This window comes from Acomys minous (genome assembly GCF_964271855.1).
Source record: "Acomys minous genome assembly, chromosome: 2".
In the NCBI taxonomy this organism is placed as follows: domain Eukaryota; kingdom Metazoa; phylum Chordata; class Mammalia; order Rodentia; family Muridae; genus Acomys; species Acomys minous.
This window is the reverse complement of record NC_140484.1, coordinates 52,481,321-52,509,144: the sequence shown is the minus strand read 5'-3', so window position 1 is coordinate 52,509,144 and position 27,824 is coordinate 52,481,321. Positions and strand designations below refer to the sequence as shown.

The 27,824-nt window shown below is 42.8% G+C and overlaps 1 protein-coding gene across 6 annotated transcripts in view; it reads right to left on the bottom strand.

Annotated features, from left to right (window-relative positions):
- TOP6BL (TOP6B like initiator of meiotic double strand breaks) overlaps nucleotides 1-25,378 on the bottom strand; it is a 74,605-nt gene extending 49,227 nt beyond the window's left edge. For 5 of the 6 annotated variants that reach the window (XM_084773101.1, XM_084773099.1, XM_084773098.1 and 2 more), the window contains exons 1-3: nucleotides 25,219-25,378; nucleotides 22,885-23,023; nucleotides 18,393-18,446 (exon numbers count right to left, since the gene is read on the bottom strand). In XM_084773101.1, coding sequence (XP_084629227.1) covers nucleotides 18,393-18,446; nucleotides 22,885-23,023; nucleotides 25,219-25,248 — 223 coding nt within the window. In that variant the 5' untranslated portion in view covers nucleotides 25,249-25,378. The remainder of the gene's footprint in view (nucleotides 1-18,392; nucleotides 18,447-22,884; nucleotides 23,024-25,218) is intronic. The other variant, XM_084773100.1, reaches the window with a different exon arrangement.
- Between the last annotated feature and the right edge of the window lie 2,446 nt (nucleotides 25,379-27,824).

The window sequence follows — 27,824 nt, the reverse complement described above, 5'->3', positions numbered from 1 at the left end:
AAAGAAACGACCAAGCAAACAAGATATAGATAGAGCAGCCAGAGTTAAATATAAACATTATTTCAAGATACATTGAACCTATGTTGAAATCTCATGTTCATGTTCAAATATACACTGTAGAACAAATGTTTTTAAATTTAATAAAGACATCTTCATAGTGGGAGAAAAAAGGAAAAGAAAAATGTATTAGTCCAGAATGGAAAACAAAAAGAAAGAGGCCTATCTGTTTGCTGCTAAGTCTGAGCTCAATCCCCCAGGCCCACACGGTGGAAAAAGAGAATGGACTCCTACAAGCTGCCCTCTGACACTTGTACCAGGGCATGAAACAAACACTGCCTGCTCTCTTGAGGGATGGCTAGATCAAAGGAAAGCTGGTAGCCACATCACTGCTGTGTGACAAAGGCCTTAGCTGGGTTATGTAAGCAGCCACAGGACTCAGAACTAGACGGCTTACTGCTGTGCAGGAGCTTCGCATCTGTCTCACTACCCAGGTAAAGTACAATCCGAGACATACACCATGCAAGCATGCAAGGGTAGGGCTCACAACCCTGAGAAACTCTGACCTATCAGTTGTCAACATGGGATGTATTCAAGTTAAACAGATCATGGTTGATTAACTCTAAATTATCAGACAACAAAGCTTGATACTATCAAAGGTATAACACAGCAAACAAGAACACTTGTATCTGAGGAGTTAAAAATGAGACACTAAAATAAATATCTACACCTTCGACAAAGAAGCCATGAAACACGAACACACTGTAATAAATTAAACCAATAGTAATAGGGGTGTTGGGCGGTGAAGGTGTACACCTGTGTCCCAGCATTTGGGAGGCAGAGGCAGGTGGATCTCTATGAGTTCAAGGCCAGCCTGGTCTACTAAGTGAGTTCAGGACAGCCAGGGCTAAACAGAGAAACCCTGTCTCAAACAAAACAAACAAACAAAAAAAGCAAAGGGGGAAACCTTATTAGAAATCTTAGAACTTAGAGATATAATGTTTGACATTAAAACCTCATAAATGGGTGTCTGGAGAGATAGCTAAGTGGCTAATAGCCTTACTGCTCTTGCAGAAGGCCTGGGTTTGATTTCCAGTGCCCACATCTGGAACTCCAGTTCCAGGGATCAGTGCCCTCTTCTGACTCCACAAACATCAAATACTTATGAGATACACATACAGGGCTGGAGAGATGGCTCAGTGGTTAAGAGCACTGTCTGCTCTTCCAGAGGTCCTGAGTTCAATTCCCAGAAACCACATGGTGGCTCACAACCATCTATACTGTGATCTGATGTCCTCCTCTGCCTGCAGATGTACATGCATGCAGAGCACTGTATACATAGTAATAATAATAAATAAATCTTTAAAAAAAGAATGAGATACGCATACAGACATACAGAAAAAACACTCACACATAAAATAAAATGAATACATTTAATAAATTAAAAATGAATCTTTTTTTTTTTTTTTTTGGTTTTTTGAGACAGAGTCTCTCTGTGTAGCCTTGGCTGTCCTGGACTCACTTTGTAGACCAGGCTGGCCTCGAACTCACAGCGATCCGCCTGCCTCTGCCTCCCAAGTGCTGGGATTAAAGGCGTGCGCCACCACGCCCGGCATTAAAAATGAATCTTAAAAAAATTTATAAATGGTTCAACCAATTGAGAATAAACTGAAAACAAAAATCAGGGCATAAATGATTTTTAGAAATATTATTCATAATTACCCAAAATAGAACTAAAATATCTACCAAATGATGATACTGGTTTAACAAAATGTAAGCTACCACCGTGTGCTGGCTAGTCTTATGTCAACTTGATGCACAAACTAGAGTTTTCTGAAAGGAGAGAACCCTAATTGAGAAAATGCTTTCATAAGATCTGGCTATAAGACATTTTCTTTAATTATTTACTGTTGGAGAGGATCCAGCCCATTGTGGATGGTTCCATCCTTGGGCCAGTGGTCCTGGGTTCTATAAGAAAGCAGGCTGAGGGCTGGAGAGATGGCTCAGAGGTTAAGAGCACTGTTTGTTCTTCCAGAGGTCCAGAGTTCAATTCTTAGCAACCACAGATGCACCACCACCCCAGGTTAAAGATGCTTGCCCTGCCAGCCTGACCACTTGAGTCATATCCCTGGATTCCACATTGGAAGGAGATAACTGACTCTAGAAAGTTGTCCTCTGACCACCACCAATGACTTCCTGCAGCCACATAGATGAAACACCTTCTCCCTAGCCTTCCTCAACCCTCATATTCTAGCTCCTTCCTGGGACTGAGCACAATTAGTAGTTACCTACAACAGGTGATGGGAGCAGCTGATCCTCAAGTGAGTCTCTTGTTCCTCTCTGCCCTTCTATGGTGTGTGTGTGTGTGTGTGTGTGTGTGTGTGTGTGTGTGTGTGTGTGTGTTGCTTGGCTTGGAGGACAGTCACAATACACACATAACAAAAATACAATAATAATAAGATAAGATGTTTTTAAAAGCGATAGAACTAAACATATCACAACAAAACTCAAAATATCAAAGATTTAGGGCTGGAGAGATGGCTCAGAGGTTAGGAGCACTGACTGCTCTTCCAAAGGTCATGAGTTCAAATCCCAGCAACCATATGTTGGCTCACAACCATCTATAATAAGATCTCTATATACAATAAATAAATCTTTAGGGGCTGGAGAGATGGCTCAGAGGTTAAGAGCATTGACTGCTCTTCCAAAGGTCATGAGTTAAATTCCCAGCAACCACATGGTGTCTTACAACCAACTATAATCAGATTTGGTGCCCTCTTCTGGCCTGCAGGCACACATGGGAGCAAAGTACTGGATAAATAATAAATAAATAAAATCTTTTTAAAAATAAATAAATCTTTAAAAAAAAAACAAAATAACAAAGATTTTTAAAACCCCTAAAACCTATGGGAACCATGAATAAATAAAATGAGTCAAAAGAAACATAAGCTAGGGCCAGGGCTATGGCTCAGTGGATCAGGACACTTGCTGTGGAAACCTGGTGACCTGATCCCCAGAACTACCTAAAGGTGGAAGGAGAGAACCAATTTCACAATGTTGCACTCTGATCTCTGCATTTATGCCATTGCATGCACTACCTCCACCACCTCACCCTACCTGGCAACAGACACAATAATAGAAGAGGCAGAAACAGAGAGGGGAGCTACATTTCTGATCAGTAAAACTTAGTGCAAAAAGATGATCTGAGGCTGGAGAGATGGCTCAGAGGTTAAGGGCACTGACTGCTCCTCCAGAGGTCCTGAGTTCAATTCCCAGCAACCACATGGTGGCTCACAACCAGCTATAATGTGATCTGATGCCCTCTTCTGGCCTGCAGCTGTACGTGCAGCCAGAGTACTGTATACATAATAAATAAATAAATAAATAAATAAATCTTAAAGAGGCTATTGTATGGCATAGAATATATTCATTTTTTTAAAAAGATGATCTGGTATGTACACCTTCAAAGATAAGAAAACTAAATTTGATTTTGGGCCTTCTTCCCTCCCCACCTCTTTTTTGAAGTACCGGGGATGGAACTCGGGATCTCACAAATGCTATGCAAATGCTGTGTCACTGAGCAACACCCTCAACTTCTTAGTATGGACTTAAAAATTAGTGTGTGTGCTCACACACGTGCCCACCAGCCAGGTCAGAGTGTCAGGTGTCCTGCTCTATCACTTTCTACCTTATTCTCGTGAAACAGTCCTTACGCTGACTCTGGGGCTGGGGTAGCAGCCAGCAAGTCACACACCCTCCTGTCTATCTCCTATAATGACAGGGTTTTGGAAGAATGACTTTTTACATGGATTCTGGGGACTTGAACTCAGGTCCTCATTAAGCCACCTCCCCTGCTCCACATAGACTCCCTGCACACCCCACCCCCTGCGCCCACCCCAGAGACAGGGTTTCTCCATGTAGTCCTGTTCTAGAACTTGCTTTGTAGACCAGGCTGGCCTCAAACTCACAGAGATCCACCTGCCTCTGCTTCCCAAGTGCTGGGACTTAGACTTTTAAGATAGGTAAACTACCATTAAGAATAAGAAACTTCCAGCACTCGGGAGGCAGAGGCAGGCGGATCGCTGTGAGTTCGAGGCCAGCCTGGTCTACAAAGTGAGTCCAGGATGGCCAAGGCTACACAGAGAAACCCTGTCTCGAAAAACAAAACAAAACAAAACAAAAAAAAAAAAAAAAAAAGAATAAGAAACTTCAGCCGGGCATGGTGGTGCATGCCTTTAATCCCAGCACTAGGGAGGCAGAGGCAGGTGGATCGCTGTGAGTTTAAGGCCAGCCTGGTCTACAAAGGAAGTCCAGGACAGCCAAGGCCACACAGAGAGACCTTGTCTCAAAAAGCCAAAAAAAAAAAAAAAAAAAAAAAAAAGAATAAGAAACTTGGGCTGGAGAGATGGGTCAGCCATTAAAGGCTAAGCACACAAGCAAAAATACAAAATAAACAAGCCAAGAGGTCAGAAGAACATTTGATTACCATATATAAGGCCCTTGGTTCAATTTATAGCCCATGCAGAGAAAAGGAAGGGACGGAGGGAGGGAAAAAAGAAAGAAAGGAAGCAAGCCCAGGAATAGGGAGAGGGAAAGAGAGGCAGGTTGCAGCCTTAGGAAAGTTGAGAACCACGGCTGTAACCCTAGCACCTCAGAGCTGAAGTCAGAGGATTCCTTCGGTTTGAGGTCATTCTGGCATAGTTGAAGAATACCAGATAATCCAGGACCTTAGAGTGGGACCCTAACAACAACAAATAAACTAAAAATTGTAAAATGTGCAAAAAAGGAAATGTAAACAAGAAAAATAGTAGTGATCACAAGTCAAGGGAAGTAGTGGTGGTACACACTTATAACACCACCACTCTGGAAGTGGAGGCAGGAGGATTGCCATGAGCTTCAGATCAGCCAAAGCTTCTCCTGCTGCATACAGCCATGCCTTACAAGGGTTCAGCACTGCTCACAACACTCCACACCAGCCTCATGATCCTTGCTGAGTCAGCTTCTTTCTTTCTTCTCCTGTAAACACAGTGCAGTCTAAGCCTGAGACCTGGACGTCAAACACTGCTTCCCACGTCCCATTTCCTTAGTGGGTCTGCCTTTCTCCTGCTGTTTTCCAGCCCCTAATATTCACAGGGACCTTAGCTAGAGGTAACCAGACATCCCCGATGGATCAGATGAGGCAGTTCTTCAGAGACTGATTCCCTTCGTGCTGCCTTAGATTGTAAAGCTTTTGTCTCAAGGAGGTGTGGACAGTAATATAGCTCCACCTTTCTGTTCTGTAGAACTCAAATTGATCCTATCTGCCTCCATGTCCCACAGCCTCACAAGTCAGGTGGGGAGGTGCCCACTCACTGCCGTGTCTGCAAGTCTTCCCTAGCTCCAAGAGCTATGGGGCTGACTATTCTCTGAGTACCACCATCTGCAGCAGCCCACTGTTAAAACAGCAGTGTGCTGAATCATAGACCTTGCCTTCCTCTGTGTTAATTCTCAGACTTAAATGTCAGTAGTTACTTCTAGTTCACCCCCTATCACTCTCTGACTCCTTATCATGGCCTGTTCCAGGTTTTAGAGTCCCAGGAGGGACTCTGCAATACTGGTCTAACCTGGGCCTTCTAGCTTTAAAAAAAAAACAGCAGCCCAACAAGTCCATTCTCCACTTATTGTATCCAATTTACTCAATAAGTCTAAAGCCAATGCTGCAGCTAATAGCCTCAATTCCTTTCTTGCTGCAGTTCCCTCATTATCCCTGCAAGCTCCCTCAGGCTGCCACCTCAGATAGATTTCTTATTACAGGCTGCTCTGTCCCCAGTGCATGGAAAGCCTGCTCTAGACCTTTGGCAGTTCTCAGAGCATCTCCATACTCCCGAGGTGGACCCAAACACCAAGCAAATGCACCAATCCATTCCACCTTGAAGAAGACTACCATCCTGGGATTTCTCACAGCTAAAATCCTCCTTTGGTGGCTTTACCTTAGACACATGTCCCACTCATATCTGCACTAACCATGCCCCTGCCTCAAGCTATATATGGACAAACCATGCTGAAATTTCCTCTGCACAGTGGTGATGGCACACACCACTAATTCCAGCACTTGAAAGGCAGAGGCAGGCAGATCTCTGCGAGTTCAAGGTCATCCTGGTCAACAGAGTGAGTTCCAGGACAGCCAGGACTACTCAGAGAAACCCTTTTTGAAAACAAACAAAAAACAAAAACAAACAAGCAAAGAAACATGGTTATCTGGGTGAAATAGTGCATGCTTTTAACCCCAGCCCTTGGGAGCCAGTGACAGGTGAATCTCTGCCAGGATGGCCAGGGATATACAGAGAACTCCTGTCTTGGAAAAAAAAACCAAAAATAAATAAATAAGAAAAAATTCCTCTGCAACCCCTTGTATACACACACACACACACACACACACACACACACACACTTCACATCAAATATTTATCCCATTCTCCATATCAGAGACACTACCATTGTTCTTTCCAAACCCATCTTCAGTTTTGTCTTACCTTGCCAACTATGCCAAGTGTTGCTAAAATTCCTCCAAGTGGGTAGACATACACAGTATCTACCCCTTTCCCTAACAAACAGAACTATGATTCTACCCAAGTTTCTTCTGGGGTACCAATGACTTTATTGGGTTCCTTACACAGTATTGATGAGAGGTTACTTATAGGAGTGTAGGTGCTCCTGAAAAGCCTTTACCCACCCAGCAGGCATGAAGGCTTCCCTGTAGTCACATAGACGGAGGCTCCTCCCCTCTAGTCTTCCCTGTGTATATATGCTAGCTCCTCCCTAAGACCTTGTGCAATTAAAACAGAATTCTGTACACTAAGTGGTAGGAAGCACTCGAGTAAGGGGCTAGTGACGCTCTTGGCCCCTCTATGAGGAATGTACAGTCAACATGCCTGTCTGTGATGGATAGTCCTTTTGCAAAATGGCTGTTCTTGGCTCAAAAGATAGTCATGCACAGCAGATGCTAAACTGGGGAAGGCTTTTTAAAGGGAGAGTTGTTATTTGAGATAGGGTTTCATTGAGTAGCCGTGGCTGTCCTGGAACTCACTCTGTTGATCAGGCTGGCCTCAAACTCACAGAGATCTGCCTGCTTCTGCCTCCTGAGTGCTGGGATTATAGGGACATGCCACCACTGCCAGGCTTGAAGGGAGACTTCAAAGCTTCTAATATAAATGTGTCCATTTATAATAAATAGTTTCAATTAAATGTTAGCTGAACTTATCCAAGGACTCAGGAGCAAAAGCAAATGATTTTGGCTTTGTTGTTATTCTTGTTTTTAAAAAAGTTTTTTTTTTTTTTTTTTTTTTTTTTTTTTTTTTTTTTTACGTATTTGAGTGCTCTATCTGCATACACGCCTGCATGACAGAAGAGAGCATTAGATGGTATAGATGATTGTGAGACACCATGCGATTGCTGGGAATTGAACTCAGGACCTCTGGAAGAACACAGTGTTCTTATCTGCTGAGCGATTTCTCCAGCTCCTTGTTTTTGTTTTTTCAAGACAGGGTTTCTCTGTGTAACCCTGGCTGTCTTGGAACTTGCTCTGTAGACCAGGCTACGCTGGAACTCAGAGATCCACCTGCAGATGAATCTTCGTGAGTTTGAGGCCAATCTGGTCTATAAAGTGAGTTCAGGAATCCAGGGTTATTACACAGAGAAACCCTGTCTCAAAAAAGAAAAGAAAATCAAATGGGTCTTTTCCTAAGCCATCATTCCAAAGAAGTCATGTTCAAGTGCCAAGATTATGAGCCTGACAAAGTGAGAAGACAGACACGTTTGAGTTGATCTGCTAGATGGCAACCAGACCAGAGACAGACCTGGACCTCACGGCCCAGCAGAAAGTTCAACACCACAGCCGCCAAGGGTGTCACAGCTGGGAGTGGTCAGAAAACTATCATTTTTGCCCAGTTCCTCAGCAGAAATCTAAAACAAAAACTGTCAAACTACTGCATGAATTGGAGGGAACATTCGGTGGCAAGCATGTAGTCTTTGTGTTCAGATGAGAACTCTGCCTCAGCCAGCTTGAAAAGCTGTATGAAAAATAAACACATAGTGTGCCAGAAGCTACATCCTGACTACTGTGTATGATGCAATGCTTGAGTTGTTACCTTCCCAAGTGAAACCGGGGCAAGAGGGTCTGTGAAACTGGCAGACTGCTGGCTCATAAAGGTTTACTGAGACAAAGGACAAAAGGACAACATACAACACACAGCTGAAATATGTGTGTGTGTGTGTGTGTGTGTGTGTGTGTGTGTGTGTGTATGTGTGTTTAGGAATTCCCCCAGAGCTTTGATATAAATAAACGTGAAAGCCAGCAAGATCACTCAGTAGATAACAGTGCTTGCTGCCAAGCCAGACAACTTGATTGGATCCTCAGAACCCATGTGGTAAAGAGAACTGACTCGTGTATACTGTCCTCTGACCTTCACGCACACTATGGTACACACATACCCATATACTTGCTCACACACAAATGTACCTGGATTCACACATGAATAAATAAGTGTAATAAAATTTAGTGATAACTAAGTATGCGTCACAGGAAAAAAAAAACAAAGAAAAGAAAATCACATGGGAATTCTGTAACTGAAAAGTTGAATACTATTACAGAATTCACTGAGTAGGTTTATCAGCAATGTAGACATAGCAGAGGAGTTACTGAAATCACTAACGACCAGTTAAAACAAACAAACAAACAGCCCAAAGCCGGGCACGGTGGAATGCATCTGTAGGCCTAGCTACTCAGAAGGCTGAGGTAGGAAGACTGTTGAATCCAGGAGTTGGAGGCTGGTCTGAGCAACACAGTAAGAAGCCATCTCCCTTCCCTAACGCTGTGCTTTCTCACCTACAGAACAGAAATTTGAAAATTTTGAAGATAAAATGAATAAAGACTGAAGGAAAATATCAACCAGCCTAAATTATATATACTAGACGTCCCAGAAGGAGAAGAAAAGTAGAACAAGGCAGGAAAAGTACTTTAAAATCATGGACAAATTTTCCTAAAATTAAAGATGTGAAATTCTCAGCAAACCCTGAGCAGGATATTTAGGTGAACACTTGTCAAAGCCACAGACAGGCTGGAAAAGGCTCGGGATGCTGATAGGGGATCCCAGGAGCCTACTGGCCAGCCAGCTGGTGGTGAGCTCCAAGTAGAACATGGCCGCCATAGCTCTCCCCACCTATTTACAGCCTGAAGACTGCTCCCCTAGCGGCTATTCCAACTGACTTTAAACCTGCCTCCTTGTCCACCTGTATGTAATGTGGTAACTCTGCTTCCTCCTTTATCTGCATGAGCCTCCTCCTTAGTCAGCCGTATGCTTCCCTGTTCAACTATAAGCAGTAGCTTAAGTCACATGGCGAATCTGACTGTTGAGGTTGTACAGACACAGGCGAAGGCTTGAAATGATAACTGAATTTGTCCCCACCCCAGTCTCAGGCCATGCTCCCTTTGTGTGGGCTCATGATAATATGTGACCCAGTCTCAGGCTATGCTCCCTTTGTGTGGGCTCATGATAATATGTGACCCAGTCTCAGGCTATGTTTCCTTTGTGTGGGCTCATGATAATATGTGACCCAGTCTCAGGCTATGCTCCCTTTGTGTGGGCTCATGATAATATGTGACCCAGGTCCCCCACCCCCACCCCCTTTTTTTTTTGTCCAAGACCTGAGTGACGGACCGCATCCCAGTTGATGGGCTTCTTGGCTGGGTGAACTCTATGAACATGCAGTCATGATCACCAATCCCTCTGTGTTTAAAGTAGTGAAGGAAGATTTGATGCAGTATTTCTGAAAGATCGTTTTTCTGGATGTTTTTCTTTTTCTAAAGTATGTCTAGGATTGTTTTATAATATAGAATAATATACAGTGGCCGGGCATGGTGGCACACGCCTTTAATCCCAGCACTCGGGAGGTAGAGGCACGAGGATCCTTGTGAGTTCGAGGCCAGCCTGGTCTACAAAGTGAGTCCAGGACAGCCAAGGCTACACAGAGAAACCCTGTCTCGAAAAACCAAAACCGAAACCAAACAAACAAAAAAGAATAATATACAGTGTAAATAATGGCATCAAACATCAAATCACAGTCATCAAAAGAGCTCTTCCTGTGTTGTCTTAGTTAGCCTCATTTTTAGAAATGCAGTAATACTGCCACTTTATTTACTGGTGCATTCTTTTTTTTTTTTTTTTTTTTTTGGTTTTTCAAGACAGGGTCTCTCTGTGTAGCCTTGTTTGTCCTGGACTCGCTTTGTAGACCAGGTTAGACTCGGAACTCACAGTGATCCACCTGCCTCTGCCTCCCGAGTACTGGGATTAAAGGCGTGCGCCACCATGCCTGGCCTACTGCTGCATTCTTTGCAAGCACTATTATGGTACCATGCTAAAGTACAGGAGTCAGGCCTAGCAAAACCAATAGTTACTAGTTTTCTGAGTCTCTTGAAGAAACCAAACACTATAGCAACTGGACCTAAACTCTGCAATCATCATCTTGGTATGTAGCTCTAGCCTGGAACTTCCTGTGTAGGCCAGGTTGGCCTGAAATTCATAGAGATCCACCAGCCTCTGCCTCCCAAGTGTTGGAATTAAAGGCATGTATCACCAGACCTAGCTTTAAATCTTTTTTTTTTTAACAGAAATAATATGGCTCATTTTCAGAAATTAGAAAATTAAGAACAGGGTGCTAGATATAGTGGCTCACAGCTGTAATGCCCACTCAGGAGGCTGAAGTAGAAGGAAGGACTGAGTGTTCCAGGCCAGCCTATACTACATAGAAAGACTGTCTCAAAACAAAACAGAAGGAAAAGGTGAAAAATAGAGAAAGGGGGGAAAGCAATAATACAACCTCTTGGGATTAGCAAAGTAGCCCAGTGGGTAAACTTGATGACCACACAAGCCTGATGACTCGAGACCTGTGTTTAATCTCCAGGATCTATGGTGAGAAAGGCAAAAACAACTCCAGAAAGTTGTCCTCTGACATCCACATGTGTGCTGTGGTGTACATATACATATGTTCATGTTCACAAACATACAGATATTAATAGAAATCATTTTTAAATTTAGACAATGATAAATGTTGGCATATTACTATATTCTTTTTAGAATACCCATTCCTATATATTCTGACACAGATGTATTCATAATGTATACAATATGTTCTATTGCTTTTTTATTTAACATATTGCATGCATTTTCCATGATACAGCATAGTCATCTAGTCATTATTTTTAATGGCTAAACTGTTTATCCAGATGTATATGGGCTGGTTCAGTAGTAGAATGTCATGCCCAGTATTTAATATCAAGAAAAAAAGATGTTTTCATAAATTAGCCATTTTCCTATTAATAGGCATTAGCTATGCTCATGCACTTCTGTTAGCATGAACAGCAGAGAACTTCAGGAGCTCACACTGTGTCCTTGAGCAAGTTGTTTGATCTTTTACAGACACCTACCTCATAAAGTTGTTTTGGGGATTAAGTGAAAGTAGATAATGCATTCAGCACAGCAGTTATTCTGAGCATATGGTTCTCAATACATGCTAATTAAAATTAATGACTCTAGAATTAATATTTTAATGCATACAGCTTTTTATTTCACTGAAAATTTCAGGACTAACTGAAGTAGAATTAAGTTTACTGAATGCCATGCATATTCTTATGGTTTTTGAAATTGCTTTTAAAAAGTTGTATCATGTAATAGTAGCGTTTGTAATTTAGATGCAAGTTCCATTATACTTTGCCAGCAATTGGGAGCCAAGCCTGCAGGCCTGTGTTCACTCTCTGAGTTGTACCTAGTCAAAAGAGAAAACAGGCTCCTGTGAGTTATCCTCTGCAATCCAGACATGCACTGAGGCATGAGATGCACAAACATACTTAGAAAAATAAAGAAGAGAAAACATACTAAGGGGGTTCTGGAGAGATAGCTCAGCAGTTAAGAGTAGTGGCTGCTCTTCCAGAGGACCTGGGTTCGATTCCCAGCACCATGTGGCTGCTCACAACTGTCTGTAACTCCCAAAGAAGCTACTTCCCCTTTGTAGTCTCCTTGGGTACTAAGCACACACATGATACACTGATGTATGTGCAGGCAAACCACCCAAAACATAAAAAATTTAGATTAAAAAAGAAATATTAGGGCTGGAAAGATGGCTCAGACGTTAAGAGAACTAGCTACTCTCCAGAGGTCCTGAGTTCAATTCCCAGCAACCATATGAAGGCTTATAATCATCTATAAATGAAATCTGGTGCCCTCTTCTGGTGTGCAGGCAGAACATTGTATACACAGTAAATAAATAAATCTTTAAAAAAGAAATATTAAGGGAAAATATATTAATATTAAAGGAATACTAAAAGAACACAGGAACCCACTTATTTTGGTTTCTTTGGTCGTTAGTCAATCTTTGTAAAATTTTTCCTAGTCTAAGGCAAATTTGGCAGCCAGAAACTCTTTAGAATATATCAAAAGCTTGGTCACATCTGGTTTAATGAATAACCAGTGGTTTATAAAATCACAAATTCTTCTCTTTAAACTTTGGATAACAAGCTGATGTAAGTCTGGATTTCCTCATCTCTGAAAGAGATAACAGGTCTGACCTACCTCTCAAAAAATGAATGATGTCATGTCTTGCTTAAAGAATAGGAGAGCTGGGCATGGCGGCTCACGCCTTTAACCCCAGCATTACAGAGGCAGGAAACCATAGAGCTCTGTGAATTTGAGGGAAGCCTAGTTCTACATAGTACATAGTAAGGAACAGGAACAGGAGAAAGTTAATCATCTTCATTTCCACAAGAGACCTGGCTAAAATCCAATTGAATTTAATTATTTATCTTTTCACCAGAAAAAAAAAATACATCCACAAAACTGCAAAAGTTTAAAATTCTATCAAATACCCTAAGTTATGAGCTTCTGTTATAGAGAGAAGAGGCTAAAGCTGCCAGAGGATGTCTAGTGGGGGCAGAGGGGTTCGATTTCTCAGTCTTTATAGTTATTCTAAGATGTAAATTGTAATAGAATTTTATTCTCTGGATGTAAGAATTTCAGATTTAAAAATTCAAAGATTAGTCAAGTAAGGTCAAGAGCAGGGAATCTTGGAAAAAAATTCAAAGGTTGAAGCCAGGCATGGTGGCACACGCCTTTAATCCCAGCACTCGGGAGGCAGAGGCAGGTGGTTTGCTGTGAGTTCAAGGCCACCCTGGTCTACAAAGCGAGTCCAGGATACTCAAGGCTACACAGAGAAACCCTGTCTTGAATAAACCAAAAAAAAAAAAAAAAAAAGAAAGACCATCTTTGCTGTCTGTTACTATCTGTCACTGCTATCTGGCAGGGTTCATCTGGCTGATGTGCCTGGCTATGCAGGTGTCCCCTCCCTCCGTCACCCACTTCATGTGCATCCCTGATGTAGTAGGGCTGTTTTCAGCCAAGGTTATTGGAATAGCTGCTCTTCACTGACAGAACCTCAAACAAGCTTTTATATATACATAAGTAGATAAGTAAATACAATATGAAGAGACAGTGAAATACATACAGACTTATAAATATGGCTTTCTTCTATTATCCACTTTACCACTTGTTTTTTCCCCACCTGAGTAAAGATACTATAGGAAGCAGTTTCTAGAGCCAAGCAAGTTGGACAAACTAAAAGAAATCATGATTTATTGAATATTATAGAACTAATTCATCAGATAATATATACATAAAATAAATGATAAATAGAATTACACACAAGTGAATATGTATATAATGTTGAACAGAATTTGCACATTTAAATGTAGAAAGGAGAAGCTCTGAGCACCTAATTGTCTATCTTAGTGGGTGTCTTAGTCAGGGGTTCTATTGCTGTGATGAAACACCATGGCCAAAAGCGACTTAGGGAGGAAGGGTTTATATGGCCAAGGCAAAATCTCAACTAGGTGGTTGGTTCCCTGGGGGCCAGAGCAGATGCAGAGGCCATGGAGGAGTGCTTCAGGCTGTCCTGGACTCACTTTGCAGACCAGGCTGGCCTCGAACTAACAGCAATCCTTAAAGAAGCCAGGATGGCACCACCCACAATGAGCTTGGCTGTCCCACATCAATCAGTAATAAAGAAAATGCCCTACAGGCTTGCCTACAGCATGAATTTATGGAGGCATTTTCTCAACTGGAGCCCCCGCTCTCTGATGAATCTAGCTTGTATTAAGTTAACATAAAAGTAATCAGCACAGTGGCAGTGCCCTTAAACATCAAGGGTATTATTTTAATTGATAGATGACATCAGATATGATCTTTCTTTTGTTTTGTTTCTTAAGTAAGCAAATAAATAATTCTGAGAGGAACTTAAGAGCACTTTAAAATTATCTTAATAAACAGTTACATATTACAAAGACATAATTAACAAATGTTGATTTGTTATATAAAGAAGAAAAGAAAACTGAGAAACTCACTCCTCTCAAAAAAGGCAAGACTTCTAACCCTGGAAAATTATAAGAAAGTTGGCCTCAGTATGGATGCCATACTGATGAATACATCAAATAGCAATTTAGGAAGGCATGTTACACATACTTCAGAGTAACTCCTAACTAGAATAGTTTATTTGATAAGTTATTTAATTGGTGTTTAGCAGATATGTCAGTGGTAGAAAAAGAAAAAAATGTCTTCAGCATAGAAACAATAAAGTCTAAAAGTGGGAAAGCAAAAGCTGGTGAGCCAGCTAAGTGGGTAAAGGTGCCTGCTGCTCAGTCTGAAGGCCTGAGACTGATTCCCAAGGCCTACATGCTGGAAGGAGAGAAGCAGCTCCTGCAAGTTAAGTTATCTTCTAGCCTCCACATGGATAGCACAGCACGTGCATCTCTGTCCCGACCTACACACACACACACACACACACACACACACACACACACACACACACACACACACACCAGGAAAGCTGTTTGAAATTAACATAGAATAATGATGCAAATTAAGTAAAGGGAGAAAGGCATACTTGTGATTGAACTTTGAGGACTATCCTCTGGGTTACCACAAAAGCTCTGAGAACACAGCTCCATTGGAGTCCTGTCACACCACATTTTATTTGCAGAGCTGTGACTCCAAGGCAAGGCAGATGTTCAGTACAAGTTTACTGAATAAAAGCATGAATCATTAGGAACTGAAGAAGAATACAAAGAAAACAAGCCTAAACAAGTGGGGAGCTGCCTTGTCCACTCTTTATTAGTGCAGCATAAGGCATGAGCCTATTTGTGGAAAATGACCTGGAATACCGGGATGGAAGAAGCCAAAGAGCAAAGGCAATGGAAGCTGGGTTATTCCCTAAAGAAGAGAGCTGCCTTAGTGAGGTTCTAACAAGAATCAAGTAAGGGATGGAGAGGACAGTGTGGTCACACTGCATTCAGTGATATACTACTAATTTTGTAAAGACACACAGTTCTTTAGCATCTGGACCCTAATGAATCAGCTGCCAGAAACTCCCTGATGAAGCCAATTAAACAGTGTAAAGACAGTGGACTAATTTAAAGCAGTTTTCTAACAGTGTTACAGGAATGTTAAATAAATAATAATAGTAATAAGGGCATAATTAACGGCACATAACCCAGGGAGCTAAGGGATTTGAGTCTTAGTCTTGGCCAATTTCCTTTGTGAGCTTCACTGAGCAATTTATGCTACTAATTAGTATGAATAAATAGCAGTATGGAGTGGAGGTTAGTTATGAGCCATAACAACTGAAGAATTAAGCTGAAGTTAGCTACTAAATATGACTGACAATGAACAAATGAGTCAATTTTTACTCTATACTTGATCCACGATATTTCATATTTGTACAAAGAGCCATCCATCTTTACCACAATTGTATAAAACATACTAAACAAATTTGTTTGAGCTTTTAAAAGTAACGGTTAAATCTAAGTTACCATGACACTATCTAAGATTTGTATTAGTATAAAAATGTGATTGTTTAGCTGGGCATGGTGGCATGTGCCTTTAATCCCAGCACTTGGGAGGCAGAGGCAGGCAGATCACTGTGAGTTCGAGGCCAGCCTGGTCAACAAAGCGAGTCCAGGACAGCCAAGGCTACACAGAGAAACCCTGTCTCGAAGAAAACAAACAACAACAACAAAAGTGATTGTTTTATAAATGATACATGATGCTTCCTCCCTACTAATAACAATGGCAATAAACTGGCTCCTTTGTTGTTAACAGGCTCTTCATTTTCCAAAGCACTTTCACAAATATCAGTTGAAGCAGCCTTACCCATAATCTGACCACTCCTTGCACAAGCATATTAATTATGAGCTGACGTTGCAGATTATCACCTTCACACTACTCATAACGTGCTCCCTCTGTCTATGTGGAATTTCTACTTCTTTCAAAGCACTTTCACACATCTCAGCTGGAGCAGGGGCATTAGGAATGACCTTTGCACTCTCTGTATCCTCCCATAAAAACAATACCCAAAAGAAGAGCACCTAAGAATAAGTAAGAGAGCTAATGATGAGTCAACTGATGCATGATTCTTTTTGGGAAAAGGAGAGGTTTGGGATTTTGAGACAGGATTTCATGTAGTTCAGGTTGGTCACAAGTTCACTAGGTAACCAATGATGCCCTTAAACTTCTGGTTCTCCTGTCTCCACCTCTTAAGTGCTGGGATCACAGGCATGTACCACCATGTCCAGTCATAACCCACGACTCTTGAACTGGATTCAGATCAGATCTCCCAAAAGTCTTGGAAGAGGACCAACTCTTTGGGACAGTATGCCCCTTTCCTTCAAGGCTTAGGAGGCAGGAGGACAGAGTGACTTAAATGTTAAGTGTGAACTGATCTGGGGATATAGCTTGGTTGGTAGCATGCTTGATTAGCCTTCAAGAAGCCATGGATCCCATCCCAGTGCCTCATAAATTGGGCATGGTTTCTTAAAAACAACAACAAAGAAAAAAACCATACACAAATCCCAGGTTCATTCCCTGGAACTACTTCCTCAAATAAATAAATAAACAAATATATAAATAGTCTTTTAAAAATTAAAACAACAACAACAACAATAACAACAAAGAAATATAAGTGGGGCCAGGCATGACGGCACATGACTTTAACACCAGCATCCAGGAGACAGAGGCAGGTGGATCTCTTTGAGTTCAAGGCCAGCTTGGTCTACATAGTGAATTCCAGGACAGCCAGGGCTACACAATAGAGAGACTCTGTCTCAAGAAACCAAAACCAAACTGCTTTGTACTGAGCACAGGCCTAAAGAGTAGTAACTGTTCACTAGGATAATCACTGTCATCACTAAAAGAAAAAAAAAATTCTACTCAAACTTTCACAGAATATCTGTTCAGGAGCTAAAAGAAAAAACTCCCTTTAAGGCCAGTGTTCTTAATTGCTGAGACATCTTTTGAGTCTCAAAAAGTAGAATTCTTAAACAATATCTCAATTCTAATAATCAAATTATTAACAAAACCGATTAAAATGTTATATGTTATTAAATTAAAAAACCAGACAAATAAATAGCAGGAGATAGAGATGCCTTTCTGTGGTAAGGCACTTCTCTAGTATATGCAAAACCTTGGGTTCCATCTCAAGTACCAAAAAAAGTAATAGTAAGTTCCTAAGCCATACCAATGTCGACATATACAAAGAAAACAATATTACTATACTACTAACTGGAAAATAATTTATGGTACATCCCTTATCTAAACTACATGGGAACAAATCCTCCTTTACATCCAGGAAACTTCTGCCTTAGTTGTACAGAGAATAGTCAGAAAGGCTGCAATTACCTGGATATCATGTCCATTCCTGCATCTATTCTGTTTTATTGCTTCAGTGGAATTACCAGATAAAATGCAGGATAAAATACTATTACATGAGCACTTACACTGAAAAAACTCAGTGTCTGGTCAGGAGAGATGACTAAGGGTTAAGAACATGTACTGCTCTTCAGAGGACCTAGTTCAGCCGCAGCACCCATGTTGGACAACTCATAAACACCAACCAGCGTCAGGAGACCTGACAACTTCCTCAGACTCTGCACGCACCCACACACATGTGGCATACATACACACAGAAACACACATATCAGGAGACCTGACGACTTCCTCAGACTCTGCACGCACCCACACACATGTGGCATACATACACACAGAAACACACATATCAGGAGACCTGACGACTTCCTCAGACTCTGCACGCACCCACACACATGTGGCATACATATATACAGAAAAACACACATAATTGGAAAACAAAATAAATCTTTAAAAAAGCCTAGTGTTCATCTGAAAGTCAAACTGAAGTGGGTACCCTGTATTTTTATTTACTAAACCTGGAAACTCTATCTTTTAGAATAAATCTATTTCAGAAAACACCAAACTCGTTGACAGAAAGAGATTTAGTCTCATGGATGTTAAGTAATTATTTACCTTGTATAAACTTCTTGAAGACCAAGCCACCATAAATACTTCCTGTAGAAGCAACTGTATGAGGAAAAAAAATGTATATTTGACTTTAAGCAAATCAATGGGACTCTGAAAGAATTGCTTTTAGATACAGAATATTAAAAGGAGACCTTATTAATAGGTTCAGTATAACCAGAGGGCAAAAGAGGTGCTATGAGGTACAATGGCTGTGTGGGGCTGGTGGTAACCACGGGCATTTCTTCTCCCCTATACTTAGCGCCTATAATCAGCAGCAGGACTGTTCCCTCAGATGCTATTAGACATGAAAGAGCATGACTACGGGAAACTCCAAACTGCACCCATTGATCAGGGGACATGATGCCAGTAACTAACGTTTGAATTTAAGGCTCAATTAAATCACTGGCCCTTTTTTGAACCAATTTTACTCTGACATAAAAGATATTTTGCCAGTCAATTGGGTTAACAATTACTTGTACCTAGATTTCAAAGAAGAGCCAACGTTTTGTCCTCTTTTTAAACTGAATTTAATTATAACTTTACCCCCTCTTTTCGGCATCCCAGAGGCTGGCCCTCCCTAACCCTGGTACAGAGAGAAGCTGTTCTCTGAACATATGAAGTATGAGGCCCTGTGACGAAAGCCAAGATCATCTTTTTTTAAAGTGTGATTAGTGAGTGTAAGCACAGAGCACTAAGATAACTAACAGTCCTCTCCCTCCCTCCCTCTCTCTCTCTCCTCCTCTCTCTCTCTCTTTCTCTCCTCCTCCTTCTTCTTCTCTCTCTCTCTCTCTCTCTCTCTCTCTCTCTCTCTCTCTCTCTCTCTCCTCTCTCTCTCTTCGGAGACGTTAGCTATTAGGCCTCTACCCATCAAGATGGATGATCTGACCACTCCAAAAGCAAAGACACTAACAAAACTGCTCAGGAACAAAAATGAGGTTTCCTCAACAAAAAGCTGGAAGAAAAACTGAAGGATATTACCTCAAAAACAGAAAACATGAAAATAGGGGAGAAAATTTTAGAAAAGAAAGCTCCACAAATCGACTGTCTAAATAGAAACTACTGTAGAAGAACTGCAAGCAAAGTTTACCACACTCAAAGGATGGGGGCTATGTGACAGGCTGCGCGCTGGGCACAACGGCGGGAAGCTGACTCTCAGCAAGGCACAGCACCGGAAGCTCTCAGAGACTGTTGACTCTCCCAGCCTACTCCTAAACACAATTAGACTGCATCTCATAGGCTCCTTTGAAAAAGCAGAGCAATTACAACAATGAGACTAAGTCCAGGTCAAAAGAATGGGAACTTGTAATTTCCAAACCTATTCTTAAAAATATTATGAGTTATAAACCTTGTGCTCTTTCTCCATCCTTAGGTGAATGGGTAGATAGAGCGCCGAGGGGAACATGAAGCCCCAAGACTGAAATATCTTGGATTCTACATTAAAACAAAATACATCCTTGTACATACACGTTTACCTGGTAGTAAAATAAAGGAAAACCAAATGTTTCATGTGTTAAGTCACTGAAATTTCAAATTTTATCTATTATATCTAATAAAACAAAGACAAAGAAAATATTACATAACTTTTACAGCATAAAGTTATGTAATTCAAATGCTGATTTCTTTACCCTCCCGAATCTGGTTGCAAGCCTTATTCTGAGAATCTTCTGTCTCAATGTTGTATAAACTCTGCTTCCCAATTGTCCCCTTGTACGCCAATAAAGCACCTTACAGCCAGTCGCTGAGCCGGGGAGAGAACAGAGCTGGACTTCCTGCCAGCCAGGGGAGGAAGAGGAGTTAGAAGAGGAAGTAGGAGATTCAGCCACAGGGAGATGCAGGACAGATGAAGAAGACTGCACTGGAGCAAAGAAAGAACTACAAAGCAAGTAACTTGGGGATTTTGGCAAAGATGGAGTCAGAATAACGGAGAGTTAAGAGCAGATTTAAAGTGCTCAGATTGTGCTGTAAAGCTTAATAAATATAGTCTCAGTTATTTGTGTGACAGCCGGTTCAAGAGAGAGCTGGGTGCAGTGGTGCACGTCTTTAATCCCAGCACTTGGGAGGCAGAAGCAGGTGGATTGCTGTGAGTTCGAGGCCAGCCTAGTCTATAAAATGAGTCCAGGACAGCCAAGACTACACAGGGAAACCCTGTCTCTAAAAGAGAGAGAGAGAGAGAGAGAGAGAGAGAGAGAGAGAGAGAGAGAGAGAGAGAGAGAGAGAAACAATGTTTTATAAAAATAACACCAAAAAACCTTACAGGGAGAAAAAGAAAAATAGGTCATATACAAGATAATTATAAAGACTTCAGAAATACAAGGTCTCAAGAAATTTACCTTCCCAATACTCTGTCAGGAAGCTGCCACAGACTAAGAGCCACCAGTGAGTAAGCCAAGAAATAAAGAGATAGGGATTCAGAAAACAAAATCCAAAACAAGAGGAAACACTGTGACTAATGATGGAGAGAAGATCCCAAAATAAATAGCTGTAGAACAGATACAGGATGGAGGCCAGCATGGTGGCTTATGCCTGGAATCCTACCACTCAGTAGGCTAAGGCAGGAGGACTGCTGTGAGTTCAAGGCCAGCCTCGGCTACACAGTGAGATCCTGCCTCAGAAAGTCAAAGCAAGAGATTGGAACTGTAGCTCAGTTAGTAGAAATCCTTCCGGGTATGAACAACTTCTGTGGCTTCCCGTCAGCACATAACCCAGCTGTGGTAGCATCCGCCTGTAATTCTAGCACTCTGGAAGCAGAGAAGGAGGAGGCCAAGTTTAGGGTTAGCCTTGGCTACATGTTGAATCTGAGGTCAGCCTCAGCCAGACAAGATCCTTTCTTTAAAAGCCAGTAATAACATTTTTTTTTTAAGGGGCTAGGGAGATGGCTCAGCAGCTAATAGTGCTTAGTGTTCTTCTAAAGAAAAACAAACAAACAAAAAACATAAAACAAAAAATGGAGTTCAGTTCCCAGAACCCAACTGGGCAGTTCACAGCTTCTATAATTTGAGCCCCAGAAGGATCCAACACCTCAAGCCTCCTTGGGTACTGGCATATACCAACATACAGAAACACACATAAAATTAAAAATCAACCTTCCCCTTTCCCTTTTTTTTCTTTTTTGTGTTTTGTTTTGTTTTGTTTTGATTTGATTTTTGAGACAGGGTTTCTCTGTGTAGCCTTGGCTGTCCTAGACTCGATCTGTAGACCAGGCTGGCCTTGAACTCACAGCGATCCGCCTGCCTCTGCCTCCCAAGTGCTGGGATTAAAGGCGTGCGCCACCACGCCCGGCTCTTTTTTGTTTTTCAAAACAGGGTTTCTCTGTGTAGTTCTGGCTGTACTTTGTAGACCAGGCTGGCCTCCAACTCACAGAGATCTACCTGCCTCTTCCTCCTGAGTGCTGGGGATTAAAGGCGTGCGCTACTACCACCCAGGTAGAATTTGGGTTTCTTGATAAGAATATACATCATTCATTATACTTTTCTTCTCCTTTTCCTTTATTTTTGCATCTTTTGCAATTGCCAAAGTTCAAACATGAAGGTAATACTGGACATAATTTTTGTTGTCAAAAACAAAAACTTAAAACTAACAGCAAAAGTAAGTTTTTGAGCAATTTTAATTTAAGAAAACTATATAATCTCACAATAAGAATAATTCTATTTATCTTTCCTATATCACACATTTGGAAATCTATTACCAAGCTTTTAATCTCAGCACTTGGGAGGCAGAGGCAGGTGGATCGAAGTGAATTCAAGGCCACTCTGGTCTACAAAGCAAGTCCAGGACAGCCAGGGCAACACAGGGAAACCCTGTCTCAAAAAAAAATCTATTACTGAATACTTATTAAAAATCATTTGGGGGGGGGGCTGGAGAGATGGCTCAGAGGTTAAGAGCACTTGGCTGTTCTTCCAAAGGTCCTGAGTTCAATTCCCAGCAACCACATGGTGGCTCGCAATCATCTATAATGAGATCTGGTACCCTCTTCTGGCCTGCTGACATACATGCAGGCAAAATGCTGTATAAATAATAAATAAATAGATCTTTTAAAAAAAAATCATTTGGGGCCTGGAGAGATGGCTCAGAGATTAAGAGCACTGACTGCTTTTCCAAAGGTCCTGAGTTCAATTCCCAGCACCACATGGTGGCTCACAACCATCTATAATGAGATCTGCTGCCCTCTTCTGGCCTGCAGGCAGAGCACTGTACACATAATAAATAATTTTTTTTTTTTTTTTTTTGGTTTTTCGAGACAGGGTCTCTCTGTAGCCTTGGCTGTCCTGGACTCACTTTGTAGACCAGGTTGGCCTTGAACTCACAGCGATCCGCCCGCCTCTGCCTCCCGAGTGCTGGGATTAAAGGCGTGCGCCACCACGCCCGGCAATAAATAATTTTTTAAAAAAATCATTTGTTTACACTAGAAAAGACTGTGACAAACTGAAATTTTTACACAAACAATGACATTCATCACAAAACAAAAATAGATAATCAATTATTTTCTTCCTCTACTTACTAGTTATTACACAATGAAGAGAATTTGGCAGGTGCTTAGAACTTAGTGCTTCTACAGAAATCACTAGCTGCCCTTCTAGCAACACCCGCTTTGATATTCCTGCTTCACACTTCCAGCAAACTATTAAATATCTCAAAATCTGAAAAAGAAAGCACAATTAAGTGAAACAAAATCTTTAAAATCATGATCCTAACACATGTGTATGACACAGTTAAAACTCTCTTATAAAATACTGTATTCCTGCTTATGAAGTGTCAGATCGCTCAGAGCACAGCATTGTATCTAAACACAAAAAATACATGAGTAGATACTATAATTCACAGGAAATTAAGAAAATAAGTTGCTGGCTAAGTTCATCCTTGTAGTGAAAATTAAACAAAAATTAAATAGCCATTTGTATTTATTTTCTCCCCCAAATAGAAGACAGCTATGAAAAAGAATCACATCTAATTATGAATCATCTTTGCCATTCATTTCATCAACAGGTTTTTTGAAGATCAGAATGAGAGAAATATTTAGCTATGTTATTTGAGAATGCTGGAGAGAGGCTGGAGAAATGCTTTTAAAATTAAAAGTACTTGCTGAGCCAGGCCTGGTGTTGCACACCTGTAATCCCAGCACTCCAGGAGGCAGAGGCAGGCAGATTTCTGAGTTCTAGGCCAGCCTGGTCTACAAATTGAGTTCAAGACAGCCATGGTTACACAGAAAAACCTTGCCTCCAAAAACCAAAATCAACCAAACAAAAAGCACTTGCTGTTCTTGTACCTACACAGACCTCACAACTCTCTGTTTGCTTTGTAGACCAGGCTGTCTTCAAACTCAGAAATCCACCTGCCTCTGCCTCCTCTGTGCTGGGATTAAAGGCATGCGACACCACACCTGGCCTAAAAGACTGATTTTTATGTGTATGCGTGTTTTGTCTGTATATACCCACATGGACCACAGGCTTGCTGCCTATGGAAGTCAGAAGTCAGCATTGCCACTGAGGCGCTGGGACTCAAACTTCCAGCATCTGCAGGGGCAACAAATGCTCTAAAATGCCTCAGCCAACATTTTTTTTTAAAGCAGGGAGCTCTGAGTAACCAAATTTGGGCACTACGATGCTGATTAGTAGCAGAGTTTCTGAAGATGGTTTCCAGGCACTTGCACAGTCTAACATCCTCCTTCACATTCCGTGTGCGCTGTGCGCTCTCTGTACAGATTTTCCCAGTGTCTTTATGTGTGATGACAGCAGTTGGGAAAAGAAAACTGGCTTGTGAGTCAGAAGCCTGGGTTCCACCCCAGGTTCTGTTATCATGTAAATTCCAACCTCCAACTTCCTTTGACGATAATAAAGAAGACACCCCAAGAAGAGACTTGATACTCTATGAACATATACAGGGGGAGAAAGTCCCCCTCAGTCACAGTGATAGGGGAGGGGAGTAAGGGGAAAATGGGAAGGAGGGAAGAATGGAAGGATACAAGGGAGGGGATAACCATTGAGATGTAATATGAATAAATTAATAAAATAAAATTAACAATAAATAAATAAATAAGACACCAATGACAGGACTATTCTACGTTATCTCACAGCCCATGGTCCTATATTCACCTACGAAGTGTCTTTTAGAAGGCCCAGAGCTAAATATCCCGTTAGGTAATGGCTGCCAAGGTCAGCGAGGAACACAGGCTGGCACCACGTATTCATTCAGCGCCACCTTCCAGAGCTGAGCAGTTCTCTGCCCACAGGGCTGGGGAACGTAGGGTAAGCCATTGGGTCCAACCTTTCATCATTCATTCCGAACCTCTGCGCCTCTCGGTGGCTGCCTCGAGGGCCTCTCACACCTTGCCCTCGCGCTCCCACTTTGCATGGAGTGGCGCTTCATCGCGTTCCATCTGACTTCCTGACCCACCCCGTCATGGCTGCACACTTCCTGTCTCGCCTCTCCAAGCCCCCTCTCTGCATAGGCGGTAGAAAACGCTGGGAATCAAGTTGGCCGGCCTTCGGGCCCCCTCTCAGAATCACCTCAGGTCCTCATCTCTCATCGCAGCACAGTTCGTGAGCCTTCGCCTTCTCCGCTGCAGCGCTCGCTCACACGAGGGCAAACCCTTAGTACACTGGCCCCTCACAAAGGACCCTCGAGGGTGGCGGATGGTCCTGCAGGCCCTCCATACCTCGGGCCTCATGCCCTTCCCACAGTCCCAAAGACAGCGGGATTTAACTTTTCCTAGCCCTTCACGGCATTTTTATCCTTCACCTCGGGGAAACACCAGGTCCCTCTGCCCAAACTTTGAGGTCTCCTCACACCGCCCTCTTGTCAAAAAAAGTGTCTTTCTCTTCCTTCCCAGCATCACCTCGCAGACAGCCGAAGCCGTCCCCTCCATTCCGCAAGGAGAGCGGCTGCAGCTCTCAGGATCGCTAGTTGGTCACAACCTCCACCACCTCCTCCTCCTCAGCTAGGGCTTCGACCTGGGCGAGCGCCCACGCCAGGCCGCCGCCAGCCAGTCCCTTCCCGCCCGCCCGTGCGTTTGCCCCGCCCCCAGCCCTCGCGCCTGCGCACTGCGGGAGCCGCCTGAGGCGGCCTGCGCCTGTGGGCGGAGGGGCGGGATGATGACAGGTGGCGCAGCTGCCAAGGTTGGAGGCGAGCGGGGAAGAGGCCGGGCGGTGGTGACTCCTCCTGAGGAGACTTTCCCACGGTCTCGCCAGGACGCGGCCCTCGGCCCTTTTCAAAGCGCTTTGACCGCCCTCGGCGTTTTCCAGGGCTGCTCCCTGGAAAGCTGCGGCTGCGTAGTGCATGGATTCCCAAGCTGGCTCTAGACCCCAGATGGCTTCGCCTTCTGTTCTGCGGGCGGTGCCTGGGAGCAGACTCTCGCTTCCCACATCTAAAAGAGGAAAATATGGGTGGCCAATTAAAACTCAATCTTAGGTGAACGATCTTTTTTGCCCCATATTATGTGTATCATGCAATAAGATTTGGGACAAACACTAAGAAAATGGTTTTAAAGTTCAAAGCTGGGCGTCCTGTGTTTATCTGGCAACTTGTTCCCAAGATTCTACCCAGTCGGTTCCGGGAGGAACCAGGGGGCTCCCCACTCCTCACCAGACCCTTCCTTCTCCACGTCTGACCCCACAGAACGCGTGGCTGACAAGCAGCTCTGAGTGTCCCCCAGCTGGAAAGGAGGGGAAATAGTTCTACAGGCTGCAGATCCCGGGAATCTGACAGCTTGTTCCCTGGGCTGCCAAAAAGAAGACACTGGTGCGTGAGACTCTCGCCTGGCAACGAGATACCCAAGGAGAAGGGTGGAACAGGGTGTTGGCCTCTTTCCTTCAGAGAAATGTCTTCCTCCCCAGCAGCCAGGGTTGGGCAGAACAGGCTGTGGCGCTGGCAGGGTGCCTGCCCAGCACACAGCGCTGGTGCTCCTTCAAACGCCATGTCTATCGGGACCAGAATCATACTCTTTCTCCTATTGCCTGTCTCGGGTGTTCACAGCTAGACATATTGGAGAGGTAGCTTTTACTTCTGGAATATTCATTTGAATCATCAGAATTGATTTAAAAAAAAAAGCTGACATTTGGGAAGTCACTGGAGTCTTTCCCTCCTTTTCACATCTCTTTTTAAAATATTTCATATTGAAAATGTCAGCTCAGCAGAACCGCCCCGCCTTGGAAATACCACTGGAGAGGAAGGGTGGAGGAACAATAGCAAATGGCAAAGTACCTGAGCTGAGCTGGTTGTCTTGAATTCCAGGCTCCTCCTTGGAATGAGCCTCAGGGATAGAGCTACAGGGAACACCCAACCCTGTTCTATTTGTAGGCATACAAAGGTAGCCTAGGAGAGGATGCCCTCCCTTGTCAATCTAGACCCGAGTGGGGAGAGCCGCTGATATGAGGACTCACCTTCAGGACTCCCATAGCATTGACCCTCGTAATCAGACAAGGTCTGATACAGACTTATTTGCTGAGCCCTGACTCGGCGCTATACACACTCTACTGTTTAGCTCCTTCTGTGTAACAGGTATTATAAACAATGAAAACGAGGCTCCATTTGTAAATGCCAAACTAGAATCTTAAAACAAAAACATCTCTTAAATCCTCTTTGCACTTCTCTACAGCTACCCAGCGTTTCTCCTACCTGGGTGTGACCCACCTAGCTGCCTGGGAGTTATGGAGGTTTTGTTTGTTTGTTTGTTTTTTCCAAGACAGGGTTTCTCTGCATAGTCTTAGCTGTCCTAAACTTTGTAGACCAGGCTGGCCTCAAACTCATAGAGATCTGCCTGCCTCTGTCTCCCCAAGTGATGGGATTGCAGGCATATGCCACCAAGTCAGGTGTTTGCTTTGTTTTATTTATTTATCTACTTATTTATTTATTTATTTATTTATTTTGAGGCAGGGTTTCTCTGTGTAGCCTTGGCTGTCCTGGACTGGCTTTGTCACCAGGCTGGCCTCAAACTCACGGAGATCCACCTGCCTCTGCCTCCCGAGTTCTGGGATTAAAGGCGTGTGCCACCACCACCCGGCTTTGTTTTATTTGTTTTATTTTGAGACAGGATTTCTCTGTGTAGCATTGGCTGCCTAGACTCGCTTTGTGGAACTCACAGAGATCCTCCTGCCTCTGTCTCCCCAAGTGCTGGGATTACACAGGTGTACCACCATATCCTGCAGCCTGGGAGTTCTGTAGTGTGACATTATTGAAGTTACCACAAAATGCTATGCCAGGGGCGGTGGCACACGCCTTTAATCCCAGCACTCGAGAGGCAGAGGCAGGCGGCTCGCTGTGAGTTCGAGGCCAGCCTGGTCTACAAAGTGAGTCCAGGATAGTCAAGGCTACACAGAGAAACCCTGTCTCAAAAAACCAAAAAAATAAATAACAAACAAACACAAAAAAACAAAAAACAAAAACACGTTCTAGATACTTCTTGGGTTGTCCCATAGTCTCAAGTTCCTCCAGGTCATTTGCACT